Here is a 26,045-nt window from a genome sequence, read left to right as displayed (position 1 = left end):
GTAGTCAGTGGTGTAGGCTAAGGGATCAGTTCGTCCCAGGCCTGGGCAAGTGGGGTGGCCCTGTGAAGAGGCTTTGGGTTATGGGCCCCCTGAGCTCTTGGGCCCCGGGCCTGGTAGGCCCATTTGGTAATACCCTGGCCCATTCGGTAATACATCCCTGGACCCTGACTGTATTATCCTCACTCCTTTATCTAATCTTAATTGTATTAATTAATAATCAATTAGCATACAGTATCAGCATTGATTAGTTGAAATTATTATTGGTAGACCTTTAATAAATACAGAAAAATAAAGATTGGTCACAAGTCCCAAACTTCAAGTCCAAGTCAAGTCTCAAGTCACTGTGTGCCTCAAGTCAGTCCGCATCTCTGGCTAAGATAAGAACAACAAAGCGCGGGGAGGGGGAAAGTGCTTATGTTACCTGGGTGAGTCGAGGTGGGTAGGATTCAACTTCTCTTTCTCTTGCTTCCCTTTTTATATAGCGCTGTCTCTGCAGGTACAGAAAACATGAATCTTCAATGTTCAATGTGAAGCAAATAGCCAAGGCTGGGTTGCATCAACTGGTCTTCACCAACTGGTGTGTATCCTAAAGTCTCTGAAGAAAGTCCAGACAGGATGAGTTAGCTGTAGAACGTAGCCATTGATGTAACTACATTTGAATGGCGTTTTGCTAACATTCCTGTATTTCTTGTATGCCGGCATATTTTCCACGGAATGTAAGCCAAAGACATAGCTACTAGTTTACAAAGTTAGGAGATATCGCCAAGTTTTTACACATTATTTTAAGGATAATATCACATCACAAGTGAGTGGAATATGTCCGTCGCTTGTTCAGGGATCCAGTGTCAAGTTACCAGAGTAAAAACAACTTCCCAACTGTCATAGTGTTAAAATAAAACGGTTTGGCCAATATTGTGTTGCCACTTGCCACGTTTTTTTTAGTACTGAAGTGAAAGCGGGAGGATCTGTAGTACATAAAAATGCAATTGTTGTCCATTAATTCCGAAGGTTGCTGCTCTTTGTGTGTGTGTGTGTGTGTGCTCACCAATTCCTACTTATTCTATTTTTCCAAGTCAAATTGTCGCTTTTATTCTGAAAGCCAAATCGACCGACTACCGGTGTACTCCTCTCTCTCTCGCTAACTTGACGCAGCTTTCTGTTTTGATGTCTCTTTTCCTGCGACACAAGCCCACGTGCTCCGACGAGCCAATCAGTGAAGGGATATTTTTTTTACTGGATTTTAATGACCAATCGCATGGGATTAAGGGGGCGGGGCGCTTCTACAGCTGACATCATCACAAACCAATCGAGTGAGAGGCTTGTGGGGGTTGGGTGGGACGCATAGCCAATGAACTGTCACATAGGGCAGGTGGGCGTATACACGTCGTTCACTTTGGAGATTAGCGAGGAAACTGGGTGCAATCTGTGGATCCAGAGCGAGGCGTTTTGGTTTGAAAGCGAGCCGGCTGTTGAGCCAAAATGGCGCCCTACGGAGAGCCAGTTTCCGTATTATTGGAGAGCGGGGAGGCGGGTCCAAAACTGCATTACAGCTGATCCGGACCCCCCCCACCCCCAAGTTGTTTTTTGCAGAGAGAGAGCAGCTTTGCAGAGATTCACAGGGGGACCTCTCTGTTTTTTTCCCGTTTCCCCTCTCTTGTTTTTGTCTTGTTTTTAGCCTCTAGCTCTTTCTCCAACCAGCCAACGGACTTTAGTTACACCCCAGCGCAGTTCACGATGCCACTTCTTTTCAGAATAAACTGCTTTTCTTGCATTTTTTGCACGGGAACACCATCGTCTTTTCTCCTCAATCACGGCGACGGCGAAATTAACCCGAGTTTGACCTAATTGCAGTGGTTTTTATCTTCGAGCCGTCAATGGAGATGTTTTCGGCAGGAAAAGAGGCCAATTCCCATTTGTTTACCTCAATGAACGAGTCCCCCGCAGCTGCGATCTCCCCGACACTGGAGCTGAGTCTGACGATCATCTACACAGCGCTCTACTCGTTCCTGTTTGTCTTCGTTTACCTGCAGCTCTGGCTCATTCTGCACTACGGGCACAAGCGCTTCAGCTACCAGAGTGTGTTCCTGTTCCTCTGCCTGCTGTGGGCAGCGCTCAGGACCACTCTCTTCTCCTTCTACTTTAAAAATGTGCTGCAGGCCAACCAGCTGCGGCCCCTCGCCTACTGGCTGCTCTACTGCTGCCCTGTCTGCCTGCAGTTCTTCACCCTCTGCCTGCTCAACCTCTACTTCACCCAGGTACCACTGATCTGTGTGTGTGTGTGTGTGTGTGTGTGTGTGTGTGTGCGCGTTATGTACACATAATCACATAATATCATCATCATAACTAAAAGTGAGCAAGTGGGCTCTGTGATTGTTGTCCCGGAAGTGATGTCACTCAACTGTAAGTGATGTCATCAGTGATGTCACTTGAGCAATTGTACATTGTGACATCACTGATGATGTAATAGGCATTGTGACACCATCAGTGATGTCATAAGAGCAATTGTGATCGATGTCATCAGTGATGCAAAGTTGTGACATCATCAGTGATGTCATAAGAGCATGTGAGCCCACACAGCGGTCGAGCTGCAGGGCGGGCGAGGCCTGTGAGTGACATCATCAGTGATGTCATAACAGCAATTGTGATGTCATCAGTGATGTGAAGTTGTGACATCATCAATGATGTCATAAGAGCAAATAATCCCGCACAGCGGTTGAGCTGCAGGGCGAGTGAGGCCATGCAGCGACCGAGCTGCGTATAATGCGAGCTGCAGGGCCAGCTCGGCGAGCTGCAGGGCGGGCAAATCGAGCGCGTGTAGCACACAAAATCCCTAGTTAATTACATTACCATTACATGACAAACCTCATCCGTTGCCCTAACCCAAATCTAACCTTTAGGGGACTGTCTTGTCTGTGTCCAGACCTTCGAATCCACGGCAGGATAAAGCTAGCAACAATTTTAGCCAGCAACAATTTTTGGGTTAGGTTGTTTTAGGGTTAGGGTTAGGTTTAAGGTTAGGGTTAAAATCGCTAAACCGGAAGTCAGATTGTGGGAGATCGTTGCTCAGTTCACGGAGATCGAATAAACCCACTCCACCGAGTTGAGTTTTGGCTGCCTCTAGATTAGAAGATTGAAATGGACACAACTGTCAACTTAATTTAAACAGATTGAAAAGATTTTAGTGAGGCATTATTTTGTATCCTCCTTCCTTGAAACATTAAACTTTACACGTGGAGTCATGGATAAGTGTCAGTCAGTGTGTGTTAAAGAGGCAATATGCAGTCTGCACTTTGTACATTGTTGTACATTGTTTCATCTCAATCCTATGAATAAATACATAATTCATGATTTTTGCCTTTTTTGGGGTATTTTTTTCCTCTTCAGTTACACAAATATCGTGATGTATCGCAGACAAAATTTCTTGCAATGTACCTACCATACCATATCAAATACCATTGTTATCAAAAGCCAAGTATCGATTTGCGATACTATTGTATCGTGAGTTACTCTGAGATTCCCACCCCTAGTCATCAGTCATTATCCCTAAAGTCTAAAGATCATCCAGTCTTTCAAACTTGTTTTAATCTGTCACCCAAGAACTACGGTAACTCATGTGCTTAAAATGTAATGTATTTTAGTTTTTCAAATGGTGGATATCTCATCAAAGGAAATTAAGTAAACCTGGCCTCTCAGGGAGAATACAGTCAGACTGCTTTAAAGTACCGTCATCATTTCATGGACCATTGTATTTTTTTAAGACAGTATTTTCCTGCATTTTCATATAAATACACATGTCCATTTTGCTACTTTCTATAAGCAACTTACAGCAAAACTTAAGCAAATACAGTATATCTCTCTTAGAGATATACTGATATTTTATTGTGTGAAGATGCAAGACAGACAAAAACCGTTTTTGGAGTTGAACAATATATGAGATGACTTTTCTGTCTGTGTGTGAGGGAGGGTGAGAAGCAGGATGGAGAGAGGAGGTGTGCGTGACGTGAGAGAGAGAGAGAGAGCAAAGGTTGTGTGTGTGAGAGAGAGGGATGAGGGAGAGAGACAAATGGAGATATATAGAATGTGTGTGTGTGTGTGTGTGTGTGTGTGTGTGTGTGTGATAGAGGATAAAGAGACTGCGCACAGTGTGTGTGTGAGCGAGGATGAGAGAGTGTGAGATGTTTGTGTGTATTCTTTATATTGTGTGTGTGTGTGTGTGTGTGTGTGTGTGTGTGTGTGTGTGTGTGTGTGTGTGACCTGATTTCACGAAACAGCTGACGCTGCAATACTGCACTCATTGTATTTGTTTCATCCGGTTCAACTTTAATCTATTCACTGTTGACTGAAAAAAAAAATCTAATCTATTCTGCAACAGATGTGTCCAGTCATACAGTGGATGTGAAGGCAAATAGAATGGCATTTGATTGTATTCTATTGTATGGACTTCATTCCAACATGGCTGCAGACATCTCCCCTTAATTCCCAATCGACGCTGACCAAGGACACCTAGCCACCACTCAGACAGCCTATCTCCTCACAAATAGCTCCAAGGACAGAGGCGCTGTGTGTAGCATTTCAACATCAGTCATCATTAGCATAGTCATTTTGAGACATTAGTATACAGTGTTTCCCCTAGAAAGAATTTCAGGCCTGGAGGGATTTCCAAACGTACCCCGGCCGCAACGGTGGGGGCCCTCGCTGGCGACGCTAAACTTTTAGCTAACCTGTTCGCATCTATGTTCGCAATGGCATCCCAAGTATCATCATACTATTATGGGATGCGATGCGAACAGTTGTATTATGGGATGTGCGTTTCCCAGGCAACAACACACGTTGACACGTTTTGGAACAGCGCTGCACGCTGGCACAATGCTAAAAGCAAAATGCTTATTGTTTTGAATGATTTGGCATCTTCTATTACTGTCAACACTGTCAACACCAGTATTGTTGTATTGTAATAATATGCCATAAAGGTTTATTGAAATTTTGGGGAGAGCAGGGGGGGGATAAAAAAAAATGCAATTTCTTTTCTGGCCTGGCGGGGGCGCCGTTGGCCTGGCAGGCCCGCCAGGCCTGAAGAATGGTAGGGGAAACACTGGTATAATTACTGTAAACAAACAAGACCATGTGAAGAGGTTTAGAAGGCCTCTGCACTGCATTTGACATCGGCTCTTCTCAAACACAAGGAGGCATCAGCATCACAAACACTTTATTCATCTCTGAGGGGAAATTGAGTCACACATTATAATTATATCACGCTAGAGTTGCTCACAAAGCTATAAACATAGAGGCATTAAAATAGGCATATAATAGACCATAAAAACAAGCAAATAGAAGTTAGGTAGCCTATAATAAAGTCACAAATATGTGCTTTCTCCGACAATCAAGTACCATTGAGTAAAAAGTGAAATATGTGAGGTACATGATATGTATACAGCAGTGTGAGTCATATTAATAGCTATAATCATAAAGTGTAAGGTGCATTAGGTCCAGTCAGTAAAGTAAGTGAACATCCGTAACAGTGTGGATTATTTATTTGATTATTGCACAAATTGCATTAGTCTCTCAAGAAGACACACTGTCTCTTCTACATTTTGTGAATGCAGCTTAGGCAGTCTGTAATTCACGCCCACAGAACATGGACAAAGGGAGTTGGGGGGGGGGTGCTTCATACCGGAGGAAGTTGGAACCCATGCAGGTGATTGGAGATATGAGCGGATGTCTCCCTATCATCGCTCATTATTTTCCCTTTCCGTTTTGACCAACGTTTAGGTGGAAGCATTTGAAAATTGCGAGGGGCCAACTGTCTGTTTTAAGAGACTACAGAATTTAGCTGTTAATCAGTTATTGCACACTGGGTTTTATTTTATTATCAAATATACAATATCAAAAGTGGGTTTTTGATTTGTAGATGTGTGGAATGAGTCCAAGGCTATCTTATTGACTGACTCAGAGTGTCTGCTGAGGAGTTAAAGTGTTTGATGGTCACAGGCAGGATTGACTTTCTGTGGTGCATCTGGGTGGAATCAGTCTTGCACTGAAAGTGCTTCTGTGCTCAACCAGCTCGTCATGGAGTAGGAGACGTTGTCCAGGATGGAACGTAACTTGGACAACATCCTCCTCTCTGTACCACTGCTGTCAGAGAGCTCCAGCCACAGAACGTCCCTGGCCTTGCAGATCAGTTTATTGAGTCTGGTGGCATCCACTGCCTTCAGCCTGCTGCCCCAGCACACGGCAGCAAACAGGAAGGCACTGGCCACCACAGACTCATGAACCATCCTCAGCATTGTCCGGCACACGTTGAAGGACCTCAGCCTTCTCAGAAAGTAGAGAAGACTGTCCCCTGCCCTGCCCCAGTGTTGCTGACCACTGTCCGACACACAGTTTTGCAAGCGCACCTACTGTGGTCCGCCATACAGGTAGTCAACAATCCAGGACACAAGGAGGGCATCCGCCCGCATCGCTGTCAGTTTCTCACCCAGTACAGCCACCCTGATGGTGTTGAAGGCACTGGAGAAGTAAAAAAACATGACCCTCACAGTGCTGACCGGCTTGTCCAGGTGGGAGTAGGCACGGTTGATCAGGTAGATGATGGCGTCAACTCCAAGTTGGGGCTGGTAGGCGAACTGGAGGGGGTCCAAGAATAGCTTGACCATCCAGACCTTCCTATCTAGCAAGCATTTTCTAGGTAGGTCAACATTGTCAACTCGATTGCACTTCTGAACAAACAGCCTGCTCTTCCCCCAGGTTGTAGCAATCCATAGTATGTAGGTGGAGGCACTCCTAAGTAGGAACGGTAATCATAGCCCCATGTTTTACCTTCTTATCTTATTTCTTTTACTTTTCATTTAATCTTATTTTAATGTTTTATTCTTCTACTCTTTTATTCTTTTATCCAATATCTTGCTGCTGGTTTTTATTATTGATTTTATATTCTCTTTTACCTATGGGTATGTATGATTTAAACAAATTGTGCAATAGGGCTGTGCAATTGTATGTCTCAGTTGGCATCTCCCCACTGTGTCTTGGTGCAATGCTGTGTCTGTTCTGTTTGTGTGTTCTTGTGTTTTTGTAACGCTGGATGTGGCTGAGCGCACTTTTTGCCCAAGACAAATTTCCCTTCTGGGTAAATAAAGTTGATCTTATCTCATCATCTCATCTCATTTTCAAGTTCTGTCTCATTGTGGAAGGGCATTGCGTGTCTGTGTGTGAAAGAGAGTCAGTTGGTCAGTCACAGTTGTTTAACAGCTGCCCACTCCAGTTTGTATCTCTCTGTCATTCACACACATACAGACACTTTGGGAGGTTGGCTGAATGACTGGACGTGAGGCGACGCAGTTGGCCTTCGTTGCCTCTGGTTCTTTGACGTTGGTTTGGTCTGTCTGGGCCCTTTTGTGAAAATAGGTCAGAAATGGATCACATTTTTAGTAGTATAAGCAGCTAAATTAACAGTTGCAAAGTGCACAGTTCAATTCACTGAACATTTTTAGAATTGGAGTCATTGCAAAAAATGGTACACTACATCGATTGAAGATGTTTTGATGGCGAATAAATGCAATAGTGCTAAATAAACCATCTTAACCCGGGTTGCCCGACTCCTGCTACAGCAGTGTTCCTGACTTCTGACCCCTCTGGTGTAACACATTACAGTAATGTACAGTACTTTCCCAGTCATGAGTTATCCTACTAATAATATTACAGGTAATAAATAAAAACAAGTCCCCCTCTATCAGATTACAGCTATGGCTATGTGGTCCAATATTGATGTAACTTGGAGAGATGAGCCATCTTTGCAATGTTTTTTTATGACACAGAATAGCGTAATATCAACATTTTTCAAACTTTGAAAGGCCTAACTGCTACACCAGCTGACCAATTCTGATGAAACCTGGAGCAATGATTCACCTTGTGACTGATTGGCCACTGACACACCGTCATGGAAACCCGTGTGTGTGTGTGTGTGTGTGTGTGTGTGTGTGTGTGTGTGTGTGTGTGTGTGTGTGTGTGTGTGTGTGTGTGTGTGTGTGTCTGCGTGTGTGTCATGTTTTCTGATGAGTCAGGCATGAGTCGTGACATGTGATTTAGTTCCCCTTGTTGTTGTATTTTTAACTCTTTCAGAGACACAACCTGCAGTACCCTTCACACAGGGTGCACAAAATGGTAATATTGGCCATATCACTTATCACTTATCAATACATTTGAAGGAATCAGTGATTATTTAGTAAAATCACTGAGACTCTAACATGCATGCAAACATGAATGGATGGAAATTGTTTTCCATAACCAAACCCCACTGTTAAAAAATCAAAGCCTGCTTGTGAATAAACTGTTGATTTAACAGGATTTCTATGGCTTTTCGAGGCAAATAAATCACACACATGCACACACGCACGCACGCACACACACACACACACACACACACACACACACACACACACACACACACACACACGTATGAACAGGCAGTGTGTGGCTGGTTGCTTCATTTCTAGGTTTACCGCCCTCTGGCCTACATTCTCACACAAAAGGGTTGTGTGTGTGCTTGCACACGCGTGTGTGTGTGTGTGTGTGTGTGTGTTTAGTTAAATTGAATGTTGACATTGTTGAGCAGGTTTCAAGACCTTTGGGTCGGTTACACCTATTGTATAATATCAATAATATCAAAAACAAGCTTTCATCAGACTGACTGTCTGTATTTGTGAAGCAGAACTGAATATGCATTTTGACAAACATCTCTTGGAAACAGAATGCCATTCTTAGGAAGTGAGTGAGCTGAATCACTGGAGACGTTTCCCCCCCATGCCAGAAGATTGTCGAAGAAGTATTCATTGTTTCCCCCAGAGTTTTATTCTTCTTCTCAGGGTGGAAAATCTTCTGAATCAACATTTAGACCAGTGGTCCTCAACCTTACCCTCTACTCGGACGCCACATTGACCTTTTTTTTTTTTTTTTGCGCAAGAGTCACAATCCAAAAATGTCCCCTGGCCTGAAACCAGTTGGGTTGTGTTTGAGTCTCCCCAGCTCTTCAGCCCTTACTTGGCTCTCCACTCGTCAGAAAGTCACTCAGTATTGAACCTCGGACGGGTGCTTTGTTGCAAATTGGACCTTTTGAATTGTGAAATGACGCTATCACAAAGTAGAGGTAGACCCGCTGGCCGATTAATTGGCGCCGATAATTGGCATTTTTAATTAATCGGCATCGGCCGCTGCCTGCGCTCACAAGGCCGATTATTACGGCAGGGTAAAAACATGTAGCGTGACAATTTATACTCGATGTTCATGATTACTACATGCATAGACATCGGCCCCCGCAAACAGACGCGAGATTAGTCCCGCATGATAAATTCAAAATAAGTGGGAATTCCCAAAAATATGCGCGATTCCCGCAATCCCACGCTGAATTTCAGGCCCACACTCTTTTGTAATAATATTGAGAGAGTTTGGGAGATGACACATTCTAATGCCAGGTGTAAACAGGGTCTAAAACTCTCCACTGAGAGCCAGACTAATGAAGTTCTTTCAGGGGGTAGCACACACCAATTGACCCTTCTCACGGGGGCCATTTTGTGTGGAAAAGGCAGGGTAAACACAGGTGCAAGCAAAACACTAATGAGCGTTTCAAACTTCCATGATTGGAATTTGGAAACCCTCATTAGTGTTTTTGCTTGCACCTGTGTTTATTCTGCCTTTTTGACACAAAATGGCCCCTGTGAAAAGGATCTATCAGGTGAAAGTGAGATAGACCACTTTAACAGATTTGACCAGGCCGGTATAGTTAATCCTCAAACAGACTCACGGACGTGCGTGCAATATACATGACATGTTGGCACACAGCGTCATGTGATGTGCTGTGGAATGGCCCTCGTGTTTTTTTCTCCAGTATGGTGTGTACTGTAGGTGTGTGTGTGTGTGCGTGCGTGCGTGCGCGCGCGCGCGAGTGATTTAAAGGCATACAGGAATCTCCACAGGCTCTGTTCATTTCACACTCTTCTCCTAAAGTGACCCAGCGAGCGCTCATTGGTGTTTAGCCGATAAGATATTGCCAAAGCAATAGACCAAATCAGCGGGATGTTTACATTTACTTCCGGGTACCCCTGGGTCCACACATTATAATGGCGGTGAACGGCACAAACTGACGTGTTGAAGACAAAAACAGACAAAGAAGACAAAAATGGTTCGTCCGTGTTGTGTTGTTGTTTAATATCATTCATAACAACACTTTCACTAACGTTAGTGGAGACCAGACTAGCTTATTTACCTGTTGGACCAGACCAGAGTAGACTCTGTCTGTCTGTAACGTTAACGAGTCTGCTCTCGCCAAGAAGAGCCTGGTGACGCGAGGTTACGAGTCTGCAAAAAAACTGCGAGTTTGACAGACAAACAAACATTATTAGCTAGCTAACACTACATAAAACAAACACAGAAGAAAGGCTAGATACGTCGGACAAGCATGTTTACCAACCGTTTAACCATTTAAATTGAAAGTAGTCGGCCGAAAACAACGAGAGGGTTTGACAGCATTTATTTGACAACACGCACATTTAAACCTGCCGCCTTCCCCAAGTGGTACCCGGAAGTAAATTTGTTTACATGGTGACGTCACGGTGATTTGGTCTATACAAAACTTAATAAAAGTACAATAAAATAAAGCAACTGTTTGAGCATTCAGACCACACAGATGATAAATAATATTGTTTGAACACGTGTGTTTTTTTTTCACATATTAAATTTTTTTTTTAAAGACAAAGAAAGGAAAACAACAAAAAGCATGTCTCTCTACCAATCTACAATATTAGATGATCACCAATATCTATAATAATATTGAAATGCTTCTCTCTGTCTAGGTGATGTTTAAGGCCAAAGCCAAGTATTCCCCAGAACTCACCAAGTACAAGTAAGTCAGTCATGTTGTTGTTGTTGCTGGTTTTCATATCATTTCTCATCGACATTAAAAACATCTATCCACCTTATTTTTGGCGGCCATTTTTGCCTGATCTGCATGATGGGTGCTTCTTCCGGTATGATCCTCCCAGCCTTGTTGCTGACAGCTTGACACCCGTCTGGGCGAACGGAGCAAATCACTAATCAGGTCCAGCTTGGCAGAAATCTCGTCGATAAATATCCCTTAAGAGCGCAGTGCTCTTAAGTATGGGTAATCGCCTGCTGTGGCTAATATTAACCATTTCGAGTAACACTGTTTCCATACGGATCACCAGCGTTAGTTTGTTGTTTATAACGTGGCTATATTCATAATGTTTTCTATCTCGGATGCGTTATTTCGAATCGCACATAGGTTACGCCTGGCGCAACCTATGTGGGTTTCAGGACGAAACGGACTCGAACCACTAACGTCATCTTAAGAGCACAATATTCCTGGAATGCAAGTTTAACTAAACAGTTACATGTCCTCTGCATTCTACATAAAATTAAGATATTACGGGTTGTTTTATTTTGTATGTTACATACTTATTGACCAAGTTATGTTCAATTCAGCCAGGGTACAAGAGACTGAGTGTAGGTGGCCATCTTTTCAAATCAAGTAGAATACATTAGGAAATGGCAAGCTGCAACAATGAGTCACGTTAAACCGGAACTTGTACGCACAATTATTTTTTACAGTGGGGCATTCAAAAATAAGGACGCTAATATTTCAGTTTTGGCTCATCTAACTGCCGACGTATAAACCTTTTTTGACTGGTGACCCGCTGTTTTCTTTCTCTCTCTTTCTTGTTCTGTCTCAATCTCTCTCTTTCTCTGCCCCCCACCCCCCTCCCTGCAGGCTTCCTCTGCGTTTGTTCTTCCTGTGTCTCAGTATATTTTTCCTGGTGGTGAATTTAACTTGTGCGCTGTTGGTGCAAGGAGCTCTGGAGCGCTCTGAATCCCCAAGGTGAATCATCAAATACCTTTTTGTACTACTACTGGAATCTGAAATGAGATGTCCTAAATACCCAAGTAAAAAAAAAATCTGCCTTTCTCTAATTTCTAGTCATTTTCTTTGTTTCTTTCTTTGTTTCTTTCTTTGTTTCTGTCTGTCCGTCCCTCTTTCCGTCTGTCTCCCCAGTGAAGGGGGTATCCGCCATGCGGTGTTGGCCCGGGTCCTGATCAATGACAGCCTGTTTGTGCTGTGCGCCATCTCTCTGGCCGTCTGCATCTTCAAGATCGCCAAGATGTCCTCTGCCAACGTTTACCTCGAATCCAAGGTATGAATACAACCATACAGTATGTCGTATCATAGCATATAGCCCCTTCTAAATATGCGGTGAACTCCTGACCATTAAATAAAGGAATTGTCCGCACACTGATTAGCAGCTCCCGTTTTTATTTGCGCTCAAGGTTGGCAAGCTTTCGACCCTATTGGGTCTTCATCAGGCAAAAAACTCCTGACCATTACCAGATGCTAGCCGGTCGGCCTGCATGTTTAGAAACAATTATCCGCTTGACCCGTGTGGATCATTACCATCCGAGCCCCTAGTATAAGTTCTGCTTTGCTGGCAGAGCAGCTGTAGTTTAGCAGCTCCCAGCTCATTATCCAGAACATGCTGTGAGCGGGCGGGTGGTTAAATGGCACTTTACAAACCATTAATGTCCCCGTGATATTGAATAATTTCATGAATGAACATAGTTAGTGGCTGGATTATTTGGAAGAGAGCCAAATTGGTGAGTAAACAAGTTGAATCGTTTCTTTTCCCCCATCTGCCAGTTTGAAAATGCAACAAGGAGATGATGGCCTACTACTGCATTAGGCTATTAGGTGATAAGTGGCCGCTGTTAACGATCACATATTAATTAATCGTTGGTGCAGTTGCGCATATCAATGAATTAAACGAGCAAACTCACTGTTTCCTCAAGTGCTGCAAAAGGCTTGAATGGTTTATTTTCCTCCCGACCTGTCTTGTAAGGTATGTGAAAATGCAAGAGTGTGATAGTTTGCATTATATATTTGAGACATGATATAGCCTAACTTTTGTGGGTAGAAATACATTGAAAACTATCAGATATGATGAATGCCACTTGTAAAATCATCCACCGTTTAACGTTAGTGCGACCACTATTTTGAGGCTTTTGGGCGATGTAACAAGGCAAGTGCTCGCTTTTTGGCACATTGGGATGGGGAACTTTGCAGTGAGACACGTGCGTTATGGAGTAGTGGGGAAAAGTGTTGGGCAGAGACCTCGTGTTGTGGATGCAGTGTATGCAGACCTGTGCGCGCGTTTTAGGCATTGCCAATTCTTGCCTCAGGCTCTCCTCCGCAGCACCTCACTCCACTCCTCGCCTCCCCCCGCGCTCCCCCCGCCCGCTCTACTCGCCTCCCCGCCCGCTCTACTCGCCTCCCCCCCGCCCGCTCTACTCGCCTCCCCGCCCGCTCTACTCGCCTCCCCCCCGCCCGCTCTACTCGCCTCCCCCCGCGCTCCCCCCCCCGCCCGCTCTACTCGCCTCCCCCCCGCGCTCCCCCGCCCGCTCTACTCGCCTCCCCCCGCGCTCCCCCCGCCCGCTCTACTCGCCCGCTCTACTCGTCTTCCCCCGCGCTCCCCCCGCCCGCTCTACTCTCCTCCCCCCACGCTCCCCCCGCCCGCTCTACTCGCCTCCCCCCCGCCCGCTCTACTCGCCTCCCCCCCGCCCGCTCTACTCGCCTCCCCTCGCGCTCCCCCCGCCCGCTCTACTCTCCTCCCCCCGCGCTCCCCCCGCCCGCTCTACTCGCCTCCCCCCGCGCTCCCCCCGCCCGCTCTACTCGCCTCCCCCCCGCCCGCTCTACTCGCCTCCCCCCGCGCTCCCCCCGCCCGCTCTACTCACCTCCCCCCCGCCCGCTCTACTCGCCTCCCCCCGTGCTCCCCCCGCCCGCTCTACTCACCTCCCCCCCCGCCCGCTCTACTCTCCTCCCCCCGCGCTCCCCACTTCAGGAGCAAGTTAAATATGAAGTAGCCTATTCATGTTTTCTGTATTAATCACTAAACTATTTTCATTACCCTTGGCTATAGGGAATTTCACAGTTTCCGTCAATTATAATGCACAGTTACAGATGGTAGATTTGATAATTTTTTTGATGGTAGCTGAGATAATTCTTTACACTAAAATAAACGGGAAAAATTGTGGTTTTGTCATTTTTAGGTTATTATTGATTTTCTTTGTCTGGCCCACTTAAGACAAAATTGCGTCGCCTGTGAACTAAAATGAGTTTGACACCCCTTTTAAGTGAACCAGTAGTTTTTTAATAATGGGACAACACACATAAATGGATATATCAGAAACCCTATGAGTACCAAATCTGTCTCCAGGGTACTTCAGTGTGCCAGGCGACGGCCATAGGAGCGATGGTGATCCTCCTCTACACGTCCAGAGCCTGTTACAACCTGGTGGTGGTAGCTCTGTCTCCACAGGACAGACCCAGCCCTTTCAACTACGACTGGTACAGCGTCTCTGACCAGGTACTGTCATGAGCGATATGGACCAAACAAATCACATCTTGCTCGTTTTAGGTTGAATGGCGATACACAATATATATCTGTGTGTATTTCCTATGAAGTGGGCTAAATGTTCATTTGTAAGTCAAACCCACAGGTGAGATGTCACAAACACTTTTATTAAAACAAGACTGTACTTGACCAAATACCTTGATATTGTAACAATATTGTAGGGATGACATGACTATTGGTGCTTTCACAAAATATTTACACAATGAGATTTTTGATAAATAGTCATCAGTAATGTGGATATAATGACTAAGTAATAGAACAGCAACAGCTACAGCTAGAACAGCCTGGTAATATTTATATACTGCCCAGCCATAATCTGTTCACTTCTGCATGTGAAATACATATTTATTGTTTGTTGTGTGTATGTGTGGACAATCCATCTTAGGAGATTTGGGAAGGCAATGCTTAGTAGGGTAAAGGGCTTTGTTTGTCTATAAATAACCTGCTTTTTTGTGTGTGTGTGTGTGTGTGTGTGTGTGTGTGTGTGTGTGTGTGTGTGTGTGTGTGTGTGTGTGTGTGTGTGTGTGTGTGTGTGTGTGTGCGCGTGTGCGTGTGTGTGTGTGTGCGCGTGTGCGCATGTGCGTGCGTGCGTAAGTGCGTGCGTGCGTAAGTGCAAGTGTGTGTGTGCTGGCCTACATCAAGGCTCAGCCCTTGAGACAGACAGGCCATTTTAAAGGGTTTCCTCCATTAGGGTGTGGTGTGGTGTGTGTGTGTGTGTGTGTGTGTGTGTGTGTGTGTGTGTGTGTGTGTGTGTGTGTGTGTGTGTGTGTGTGTGTGTGTGTGTGTGTGTGTGTGTGTGTGTGTGTGTGTGTGTGTGTGTGTGTGTGTGTGTGTGTGCGTGTGCGTGTGCGTGCGCGTGCGCGTGCGCGAGATGTGATACACACCATACATGTCCTTTGTGTGTATGTGAGTGTAATCTGAATTATGAAATCATGAATTGTCCCTTTAATCTGTTGGAGTCAAACTGCCAGTAGCTGGGTTTCCATCCAAAGGTATTGCAACTTTTAATCGAATTTTCAGAAAGTCGGCAAAAGAAAATGCGATACTTTGCACGTTTCCACCCACTACCGTTATGGGTAATATCAGGAATGGTGAAGAGGAGGGGCAATTCATTGACATGATTAAAACATGGCCAGACACCAGTCAAACCTTGTCTCGCTATGAAAAACATCACATATTCATTTAACGGTTCTTGATTATACAGAGGTACGTAAAATGTATTACCAGACCAGACGCCACTCTTCTGTCAATTCTGGATGTGAGTTACCTGTTATCCCGCTGTCTTCCTCCGTTAAAATTGCATGTTTTTCAATGGAGTTTGGTTATAGATTCGCTAAAGCTGTTTCCACTGCATTTATCGCATTTCCTTTTATCGATACACCCTACTTTTCCGCCTCCCTCAAGCGTGAAAACTTTTTTGCAGTATTTGGAGCTTTTATTGAATTTTCTGGTGTTTCCACTCAGGATTTTAATGCATAATTTGACATTTTGCATAAAAACAGGTGGATGAAAACCCAACTAGTGTCTCACCATATCTGTGTGATCATTGTGTGTGTGTTTGTGCGTGTGCGTCTTCCTCTTTAATAAAACAATGAAAAATATCCATAAACAGGGATGTAGTGGGTGGTAATACCGACCTTAACTCACTTTTCCCACCTTTTCCCCAAATACTGTATATATAAGAATATAGACAGTAATAATAATAAAAATACAAATACTATAAAGCAGGGATGCCCAAACCTTTTTAGGATGAGAGATACTTACAAAAAATAAAAATAGTTGCGATCTACCGTACTTCTTTTCCCCTTGTCCCCCCCAAATACATATTTAGCGCATTTTAACAGTACTGTATTATATTATTTAAAATTATTTAATAATGTTATAATGTTGTGCATGTTGTGCAATCGGTGGCTCAATAGTTCAATAAATAAACAAAACAAAACAATAAAATAAAATCAACAATAAAATAGTTCAATCTGTATCGATATGTCCCTTGATAATGTAGCGTGCTACGACTTGTGACACGCAAACAGCCTTTAACAGACAAACCCTGAGGTTCCCACCTGAACTATAAGTGGCGGACCAGACATTAGTCTCTGCCTCGCACTTTGAAGCTGCAACACTCAATTTGTGTGTTTCTATTTGTTGTGTTAACATTAAAATTCTAATATAATCTTGATAAATAAGGTGGTTCAAAATAAAGTCGTTAAATTCAACCATTTCTTTTCTCGTGGTCTTTATTAAAAATAGGTAATTATCAATATTATCAATTATTATAATTATCAATAATAATCAATATTGACAGATAAAATATTTTATATCGATACACATTTTGGCTAGCCCTATGTCCTGAGGTAATGTATGTACTGTAACTGATACATAGTATATCTATATCATACGTGTGTGTGTGTGTGTGTGTGTGTGTGTGTGTGTGTGTGTGTGTGTGTGTGTGTGTGTGTGTTGCAGGCAGATGTGCAGGAGATCAGCGGTGAAGCCTACATCGTGTTTGGGATCATTCTGTTCTTCTGGGAGCTGCTGCCTACCAGCTTAGTCGTGGTTTTCTTCAGAGTCCAGAGACCCAACCAAAACCTGGTAAACACACACACACACACACACACACACACACACACACACACACACACACACACACACACACACGCACACACACACACCCACTCATTCATTATATTAGGGCTACCCCCGACCAAATATCTTCCTGGTCAACTAGTGGTAATTTGTTCAAGCCATTTGTCAACTAATCGACACACGTTTATCATATTAATTTAATTACAGTATTAATTTGTATTTATTTATTTATTTTTGACACACCCAAGACGCTGGTTCTATTCTGTTCTGTTCTGTTCTGTTCTGTTCTGTTCTGTTTTGTTCTATTCTGTTCTGTTTTGTTCTATTCTGTTCTGTTCTGTTTTGTTCTATTCTATACTATTCTACATAATGCATTTGGTTGTGCTGTGTTCTCTTGCTGTGTTATTCACAAACCTTATATGTATTAAAAAAAAAAAAGGAGTAAAGATTCAGCTGTCGATGGAATGTTCTGTTTTTTGTTGAGGTCTGTGTGATATTTTTATAACTTATCATGAGTAGTCTGGCTCCACTCCAGAGTTGTGACATATTTCCTACACATTGGAGGCTCTGGTATCTGTCGGGCAGAATGAAACAAGTCCACGTTCTGTACAGAAGACTGACTGAGTGGTCAAACACTGTGTAGGCGGAGTAGTTCTTTCTGAATATGAGAGGAGAATTGTGTGAAAGTTTACAACTGGGATGTGAAGACTCAAGGCTTTGAGTCAAAGCTATGGTCAAACGTTCACAATAATACAGCTTTGGCATCCGGGTAGTGCAGTGGCAGATTCCCTGCCTACGAACACGAGGGTTGCAGGTTCGAGTCCCCGTGTTACCTCCGATTTGGTTGGGCATCCATACAGGCACGATTGGCCGTGTCTGCGGGTGAAGTAAGAGTATGTGTTCTGGTCGCTGCACTAGTGCCTCCTCTGGTCGGCCGGGGCGCCTGTTCGGGGGGGGGGGGGGGCTGGGGGAAATAGCGTGATCCTCTCACGCGCTACGTCTTGCTGGTGAAACCGCTCGCTGTCAGGTGAAAAGAAGCGGCTGGCGACTGCACATGTATTGGAGGAAGCATGTGCTAGTCTACAACTCTCCCCAGCTCGGCAGAGGAGGTGGAGCAACGGCCGGGACAGCAGGGGGAATTGGCCAAGTACAATTGGGGAGAAAACAGGGCGGGGGGTGTCGAGGGCTTGGTCCCGGGGGGTGGATATAATACAGCTTTTCCTACATTTTTATTAAATGTAAATAACTAACTAAGATGTATAGAAAACTTCTAGGTATCGAGTGGTATCTCTGACCTACTGACCTGACTTTGATTCTTGAAGACTAGTAGCTCTAGGTAGAAATGTAAACATAGTAATTTGTGCTTTGCTTCTCTCCTCCAGACTCCAGGAGGGATGATCAACAGCCACAGTTTCAGCTCCAGAGCCTATTTCTTTGACAACCCACGACGGTACGACAGTGACGACGACTTATCCAGGAGCAACAGCAGGGCCGACCGGCCTAGGTGGGTACACACACACACACACACACACACACATATACACGATTTACAACTGTTAACAGCAGTTACACACGCGCGCTTGTGTGCGTGCAATTTTCCTGTAACAAATGTTGTAAACTGAATTTGAAAATACTGTAAATATAATATAATATAATATAATATAATATAATATATAATAAAGATAAATATATTGTAAAAAAAATACACACTGCATACACACACACACACATAGATTTGACATGACTATGCATAATTATTACCACTTCTGCACTGCTTTAATCCTGATTTTCATGGTCAAAAGTTTTTTTATTCAAGAGCATTTTCATAGGCAATTTACAACATACCCATATGAGTTTTTAAGGCCAATATAGATATTTTTTAATCCAAGCTACTAATGTTTTGTGCCAATAGCCTAGGCCCTATGCAACATCTGTACATTTTATCTACCATTTTAATGTAAAAAGAAAAAAATGATTGCAGGTATTCAGTGTTTCCCCTAGAATTGTTTTCTTGTCGGTGTGGAAAATCTTCTGAAACAGCATTAACTAAAAGTCTCATTTGAAACCCATCTATCTACTAAACTTAAAGGATCATTTCAGTTTTTTTCAACCTGGACCAGAATTGTCTCCAGCACCACACTGTTGATGAGAGAGGGGAAATCCTCTGTGTTGACACAGCACAAGCTTCCCTGTCTTGCTGGCTGCCCCTCTGCCTCTGCCTGCTCCTCTCTCTCTCTCTCTCTCTCTGTCTCTCTCACGTGTTCATATGCCAATTTTCTCTGTCTGACAGTAAACCCCTGAGAATAATATTCATGTATAGAGTCGTGTCCATGTTGCCAGACACTATAATGACAGTTTGAGTCTCCCAGCAGCAAAACAAGCAGTTTTAGGAAACGTGGAATGACTGTGCGCAATTGCCCGACTCGGTTACACTGCCGATATTGCTCGAGCTGTAAACAAGGCTATCTTATGTCACGATGAGTCCAAAAAAAATAGGGTCCAGGTTCGAAAAATAAAAATAAATCCTTTAAGCAAGTCATCTCTAAGTCTATGTGTGAGCATGTCCTTTATCTCTAAGTCTATGTGTGAGCGTGTCCTTTATCTCTAAGTCTATGTGTGAGCGTGTCCTTTATCTCTAAGTCTATGTGTGAGTGTGTCCTTTATCTCTAAGTCTATGTGTGAGCGTGTCCTTTATCTCTAAGTCTATGTGTGAGCATGTCCTTTATCTCTAAGTCTATGTGTGAGCGTGTCCTTTATCTCTAAGTCTGTGTGAGCGTGTCCTTTATATCTAAGTCTATGTGTGAGTGTGTCCTTTATATCTATTTCTGTGTGAGTGTGTCCTTTATATCTAAGTCTGTGTGAGCGTGTCCTTTATCTCTAAGTCTGTGTGAGCGTGTGTCCTTTATCTCTAAGTCTATGTGTGAGCGTGTCCTTTATCTCTAAGTCTATGTGTGAGTGTGTCCTTTATCTCTAAGTCTATGTGTGAGTGTGTCCTTTATCTCTAAGTCTGTGTGAGCGTGTCCTTGATCTCTAAGTCTATGTGTGAGTGTGTCCTTTATCTCTAAGTCTATGTGTGAGCGTGTCCTTTATCTCTAAGTATATGTGTGAGTGTGTCCTTTATCTCTAAGTCTATGTGTGAGCCTGTCCTTTATCTCTAAGTCTATGGGTGAGCGTGTCCTTTATCTCTAAGTCTATGTGTGAGTGTGTCCTTTATATCTAAGTCTGTGTGAGCGTGTCCTTTATCTCTAAGTCTATGTGTGAGTGTGTCCTTTATTTCTAAGTCTGTGTGAGCATGTCCTTTATCTCTAAGTCTATGTGTGAGTGTGTCCTTTATCTCTAAGTCTATGTGTGAGCGTGTCCTTTATCTCTAAGTCTATGTGTGAGTGTGTCCTTTATATCTAAGTCTGTGTGAGCGTGTCCTTTATCTCTAAGTCTATGTGTGAGTGTGTCCTTTATCTCTAAGTCTATGGGTGAGCGTGTCCTTTATCTCTAAGTCTATGTGTGAGTGTGTCCTTTATCTCTAAGTCTGTGTGAGCGTGTCCTTTATATCTAAGTCTGTGTGAGCGTGTGTCCTTTATCTCTAAGTCTATGTGTGAGCGTGTCCTTTATCTCTAAGTCTATGTGTGAGTGTGTCCTTTATCTCTAAGTCTATGTGTGAGTGTGTCCTTTATCTCTAAGTCTATGTGTGAGCCTGTCCTTTATCTCTAAGTCTATGGGTGAGCGTGTCCTTTATCTCTAAGTCTATGTGTGAGTGTGTCCTTTATATCTAAGTCTGTGTGAGTGTGTCCTTTATCTCTAAGTCTATGTGTGAGTGTGTCCTTTATTTCTAAGTCTGTGTGAGCATGTCCTTTATCTCTAAGTCTATGTGTGAGTGTGTCCTTTATCTCTAAGTCTATGTGTGAGCGTGTCCTTTATCTCTAAGTCTATGTGTGAGTGTGTCCTTTATATCTAAGTCTGTGTGAGCGTGTCCTTTATCTCTAAGTCTATGTGTGAGTGTGTCCTGTATCTCTAAGTCTATGGGTGAGCGTGTCCTTTATCTCTAAGTCTATGTGTGAGTGTGTCCTTTATCTCTAAGTCTATGTGTGAGCGTGTCCTTTATCTCTAAGTCTATGTGTGAGTGTGTCCTTTATATCTAAGTCTGTGTGAGCGTGTCCTTTATCTCTAAGTCTATGTGTGAGTGTGTCCTTTATCTCTAAGTCTATGGGTGAGCGTGTCCTTTATCTCTAAGTCTATGTGTGAGTGTGTCCTTTATATCTAAGTCTGTGTGAGCGTGTCCTTTATCTCTAAGTCTATGTGTGAGCGTGTCCTTTATCTCTAAGTCTATGTGTGAGTGTGTCCTTTATCTCTAAGTCTATGTGTGAGTGTGTCCTTTATCTCTAAGTCTATGTGTGAGTGTGTCCTTTATCTCTAAGTCTATGTGTGAGTGTGTCCTTTATCTCTAAGTCTATGTGTGAGTGTGTCCTTTATCTCTAAGTCTATGTGTGAGCGTGTCCTTTATCTCTAAGTCTATGTGTGAGCGTGTCCTTTATCTCTAAGTCTATGTGTGAGTGTGTCCTTTATCTCTAAGTCTGTGTGTGAGTGTGTCCTTTATCTCTAAGTCTATGTGTGAGCATGTCCTTTATCTCTAAGTCTATGTGTGAGTGTGTCCTTTATATCTAAGTCTATGTGTGAGTGTGTCCTTTATCTCTAAGTCTATGTGTGAGCGTGTCCTTTATCTCTAAGTCTATGTGTGAGTGTGTCCTTTATCTCTAAGTCTATGTGTGAGTGTGTCCTTTATCTCTAAGTCTATGTGTGAGCGTGTCCTTTATCTCTAAGTCTATGTGTGAGCGTGTCCTTTATCTCTAAGTCTATGTGTGAGCGTGTCCTTTATCTCTAAGTCTATGTGTGAGTGTGTCCTTTATCTCTAAGTCTATGTGTGAGTGTGTCCTTTATCTCTAAGTCTATGTGTGAGTGTGTCCTTTGCATATCTCCAGAACCATTCGTCCCATCGACTTCACACTTGGCAGGTGTGTTGCTGGGGACCCGAGGATGGGCAGTGTTGGATTTGGTGCAATTTGGACATGTGCCACTTTCAATATCAATAATCTTTGAATAAACAAGCGGGCACTGCACTAGTAATAATAATAACATAAAATATATATTATTATTATAGGTGAACAACACTGACTGGCTGATATGTTTTTTGTGTGATAAATCAGTCTAACCTAACTTTAAATTGTATGCTTCATATTGAAAAGTAAGCACCATGATAGATAAATTGATTGATTGATTGATTGATTGATTTTTCCCTCCTTCCTTCCCCTCCTCTCTCCTCCCTACTGCACTTTGACATTGCCCTCTCAATCCTCATCTCTGTCTGTCTCTCTCTCTGCCTGTCTGTCTCTCTGCCTGTCTGTCTCTCTGCCTGTCTGTCTGTCTGCCTGTCTGTCTGTCTGTCTGTCTGTCTGTCTTCCTGTCTCTCTGCCTGTCTGTCTCTCTGCCTGTCTGTCTGTCTGTCTGTCTGTCTGTCTGTCTGTTTCTCTGCCTGTCTCTCTGCCTGTCTCTCTGCCTGCCTGTCTGTCTCTCTGCCTGTCTGTCTGCCTGTCTGTCTGTCTCTCTGCCTGTCTGTCTCTCTGCCTGTCTGTCTGCCTGTCTGTCTCTCTGTCTGTCTGTCTCTCTCTCTCAGCCTTCTCTCCTCCACCCCCCAGCTGGGCCCCTCTAGCTGGTACGGCACCATCCAGCGCAATGGGAGTCTAACGGGCGGCGTGGCGTCCGCCCCGCCGCCCTCCTCCACGGCCCCGCTGCTCTTTGCCTATGGAAACATCCAGAACCATCACCACCACCACCACCACAACTACTACTCCACCCCACAAAACAACTACCACCACCACCACCCGGGCAACTACTACTCCACCCCGCAGAACTACTACTGCGGCTCACAGACCTATTTCTGCACCCCACAGAATTAACAAGGGTCCATTGGACAGCGGTGTTTCAATTCTAAAAGTTGGGTCGCTGAAGGAGGATGATCACCATCAGAATAAGTACCAATCAACCAATCAGAATGGCTGTTGTGGCTTCATGCAGATCTCAGCCCTGTAAATCCTCACGTGCGCCATTTTGCTTCCCCAACTAAATCAAAGCAACTACCTAAGAGTGATATTCTAGTGCTCAGGACCAAGATGGGCAACAGGAACATAAAGAAAGTGGTTCAGTAGATCTTTCTGGAGAGATGTGGTGGTAAAGCCTAATATTGCATTCCTGGAAGAGAAAGCAACCACTGCTTTCTGACAAAGTTACATTAAACAGAAACTTTCTGGACTTTTTAGAGAGCTTTCTGGCAACATGATTATACATTATTGTATTAAAAAATGCCAAGACCCACGTTTAGGTTCCTTTTCTTTGATTTCAGCCGGAGTTGAAATGAAAGTGTATGTGAAGAGACACAAAATGGCGGCTGCAGTGGGAGCCATGAGCGATGATGACAAAGGATGCATGGGTGTCCACACTGTTACATTCCATTATCCTGTTTCCTTACATCATTTAACCCCCCCCCCCCTCTCAATTATTGTGTTGAGCTGGGGTCCTTTGTACGTACAGTACCACCATCCACTGTTCTCTCTCACAGAGATCTCCCATTCTTTTTTTGAAGGACAAAAAGACTCCTGAGGATGTCGTCTGCTTTAAACGGCACGTACTAAAAAGGAATCGAATTATCAGGAACACCATGGGCCAGGATTTCACCACACATTGAAAACCACAATGACCAGACCTTTTTTCTGTATATCATGGCTTTGTCCAGAGTACCATGTCTGAGACTGGAACCATCGGGACCGCAACCCCCCCCCCCCCCCTCCTGTAAATTTGGTTCAATTCACTGGACAATCCCTATTCCATGGAAACTACCATTCTGTGCACACAGGTGCCATGAAGCCAATATGGCTACTGAAAACTGCAATGGTCTGTCAATCAACAGCGCTGGACCATAAGACTTGTCAAACTATGATTTAGGACCAAAAATGTGTTGTGGGACTGCTTTCCAATGGGTGCACTTATGACACGAGTGTTTGTGTTAGCCAGGGCTGAAAAAGTTGAAGGACTTTTGCTGCAAAGAAAATGTGTCACCACTATAAAAAAAAAGAAGAAGAAAAAGAAATGGAGAAACCTAGACAACCATTCCGTTCTGTTTGGGACACAAATATGGAAGTTGAGGATTTTGGATGCTATAGTCTTGCCATCTTGGTTCCCTCTGCTTTAGCCCTCGCTAAACATCAGGCTACCGGTACTCTGGCTAGCAGGAGGCTAGGATGTTTGTCTAGCTAGCTTGTCCGCAAAGGAGATAAACACTTAAATGTATGTTTCACCCACACAAAGCATTTCATTGTGTTTCTTGCCTTGAGGAGGTTATATTGGACAGTAAATGTCTCACAGTTACTGTAACTTAGCTGGCTTCTGCAAGTGTTTGCTAGCTACAGTATGTAAAATGCTAACAGCTAGCTTCCCTGCAATATCTGTATTAACAAAAAGTTCACACCCCAGCTAAGTTTCTAAAAAATTACTCATCAAAGCTCACATTTACACTGTCCAACACAGACTTTACCAGGTAAGGAACACAAGGAAATATTTGCATATCCTTTGTTATTAAGACAATGTTTGTTCATTTTGGAGCCACACAGATGGACAGTGGTACAAACAGCATTAACAGGCTTATATATCTGCACAGAAAACAGCCTACAGAGCTACAGCCGTAAACTCTGTAGTATACGCATTTGGAATATTGAATAGTTTGACTTGAATTAGTAAAATAAGCTCACCACAATGGTGACCCTTTATTTTACAGGTCCCTAACTACATATGAACTACATATGAACACCAATTACAAATACATTACACAGTAATTACATTATGGTTCATATGTAGTTAGATGCTACTGGACCTGTAAAGTGGAGTGAGTCTATTGAACTGTAGTTCATATATAGTTACATGCTACCGGACCTGTAAAATGGAGTGAGTATTCAACTGTAGTTCATATGTAGTTATATGCTACCGGACCTGTAAAATGGATTGAGTCTATTCAACTGTAGTCCGGACTCCATATGTAGTTAGATGGTACCGGACCTGTAAAGAAGCGATGGCCTGGGACAGAGATTGCTAAAACCCAGTGGTGGATTCGACCCACTGATTTTCTGATTGCAAAGCACGCAGCTTTAACCACTCAACCACCAGGGCTTTGTGACTTTCATAGTGGAGTTTGAGAGGATAACTGTATGTCAGTCAGATAGTTGTCACTTCGCAGCTGTGTTATTATACACAGAGACTTGGGATTTTTTTTTAATACTTTGATAGTTGTAGCTTGAAAGACAGGCAATATTGATTAATGTGAAGGCATTTCCGCAGTGTGACTGTGGCACAGTTAAGTTAGCCCCCCGTCTCAAAAGGCACATTTTTTAAATATAAATGTTTCTAGAGCACAGGGCATAACATTTATTTTGCATTATGCTTCACATCGGGGGGATTTATAGACTGGAGGGCGGTAGACAAATTGATGTGAAAATGACTCATTTACAAGAAGCTAACAATTAGAGAATGTAGAAGAATGGCTATTTTGATTATAGTTTCACTGCTACCCTATTTTATTTTTTTGTATGGGAATTATGGACAAAATCATCTACAGCTAACAAAGTATCAATATTTCTTCCCAAGTCTCTGTGCATGAAAACAAAGTCAGAAAGCCCTTGTGGCGGAGTGGTTAAAGCTGCGTGCTTTGCAATCAGAAGTTCAGTGGTTTGAATCCAACACTGGGTTTTACCAATCTCTGTCCCAGACCCGGTAGCATGTAACTACATATGAACTACAGTTGAATAGACTCAATCCATTATACAGGTCCGGTACCATGGAACTACATATGAACACAGTAATTACATTGGTGTCTAATTACAAATAGTTCATATGTACTACACTACATATGAACTATTTGTAATTACCGGTAGACATGAACACCATAATGTAGTT

The 26,045-nt window shown here is 43.4% G+C and overlaps 2 protein-coding genes across 4 annotated transcripts in view; one reads left to right on the top strand and one right to left on the bottom strand.

Moving 5' to 3' along the window:
- txndc16 (thioredoxin domain containing 16) overlaps nt 1-2,026 on the bottom strand; it is a 46,384-nt gene extending 44,358 nt beyond the window's left edge. For 2 of the 3 annotated variants that reach the window (XM_083633605.1, XM_083633607.1), the window contains exon 1: nt 422-692. The gene's annotated coding sequence lies outside the window, so the exon portion shown is untranslated. Of the gene's footprint in view, nt 1-421; nt 693-1,921 lie in introns of those variants that run through there. The other variant, XM_083633606.1, reaches the window with a different exon arrangement.
- Nucleotides 1,621-23,002, top strand: gpr137c (G protein-coupled receptor 137c; the record flags this gene model as incomplete). Its single annotated transcript, XM_083633608.1, has 8 exons — nt 1,621-2,255; nt 10,842-10,891; nt 11,777-11,884; nt 12,059-12,197; nt 14,271-14,420; nt 16,935-17,060; nt 18,437-18,558; nt 22,720-23,002. Exons 1-8 carry the CDS (start codon nt 1,875-1,877, stop codon nt 23,000-23,002), a joined length of 1,359 nt encoding a protein of 452 aa, XP_083489734.1. The 5' UTR covers nt 1,621-1,874.
- Between the last annotated feature and the right edge of the window lie 3,043 nt (nt 23,003-26,045).

The sequence above is a fragment of the Poromitra crassiceps genome, assembly GCF_964638095.1.
Source record: "Poromitra crassiceps genome assembly, chromosome: 3".
NCBI classification, from domain to species: Eukaryota; Metazoa; Chordata; class Actinopteri; order Beryciformes; family Melamphaidae; genus Poromitra; species Poromitra crassiceps.
The sequence above is the reverse complement of the archived record's forward strand: the minus strand, read 5'-3'. Positions and strand labels throughout refer to the sequence as shown.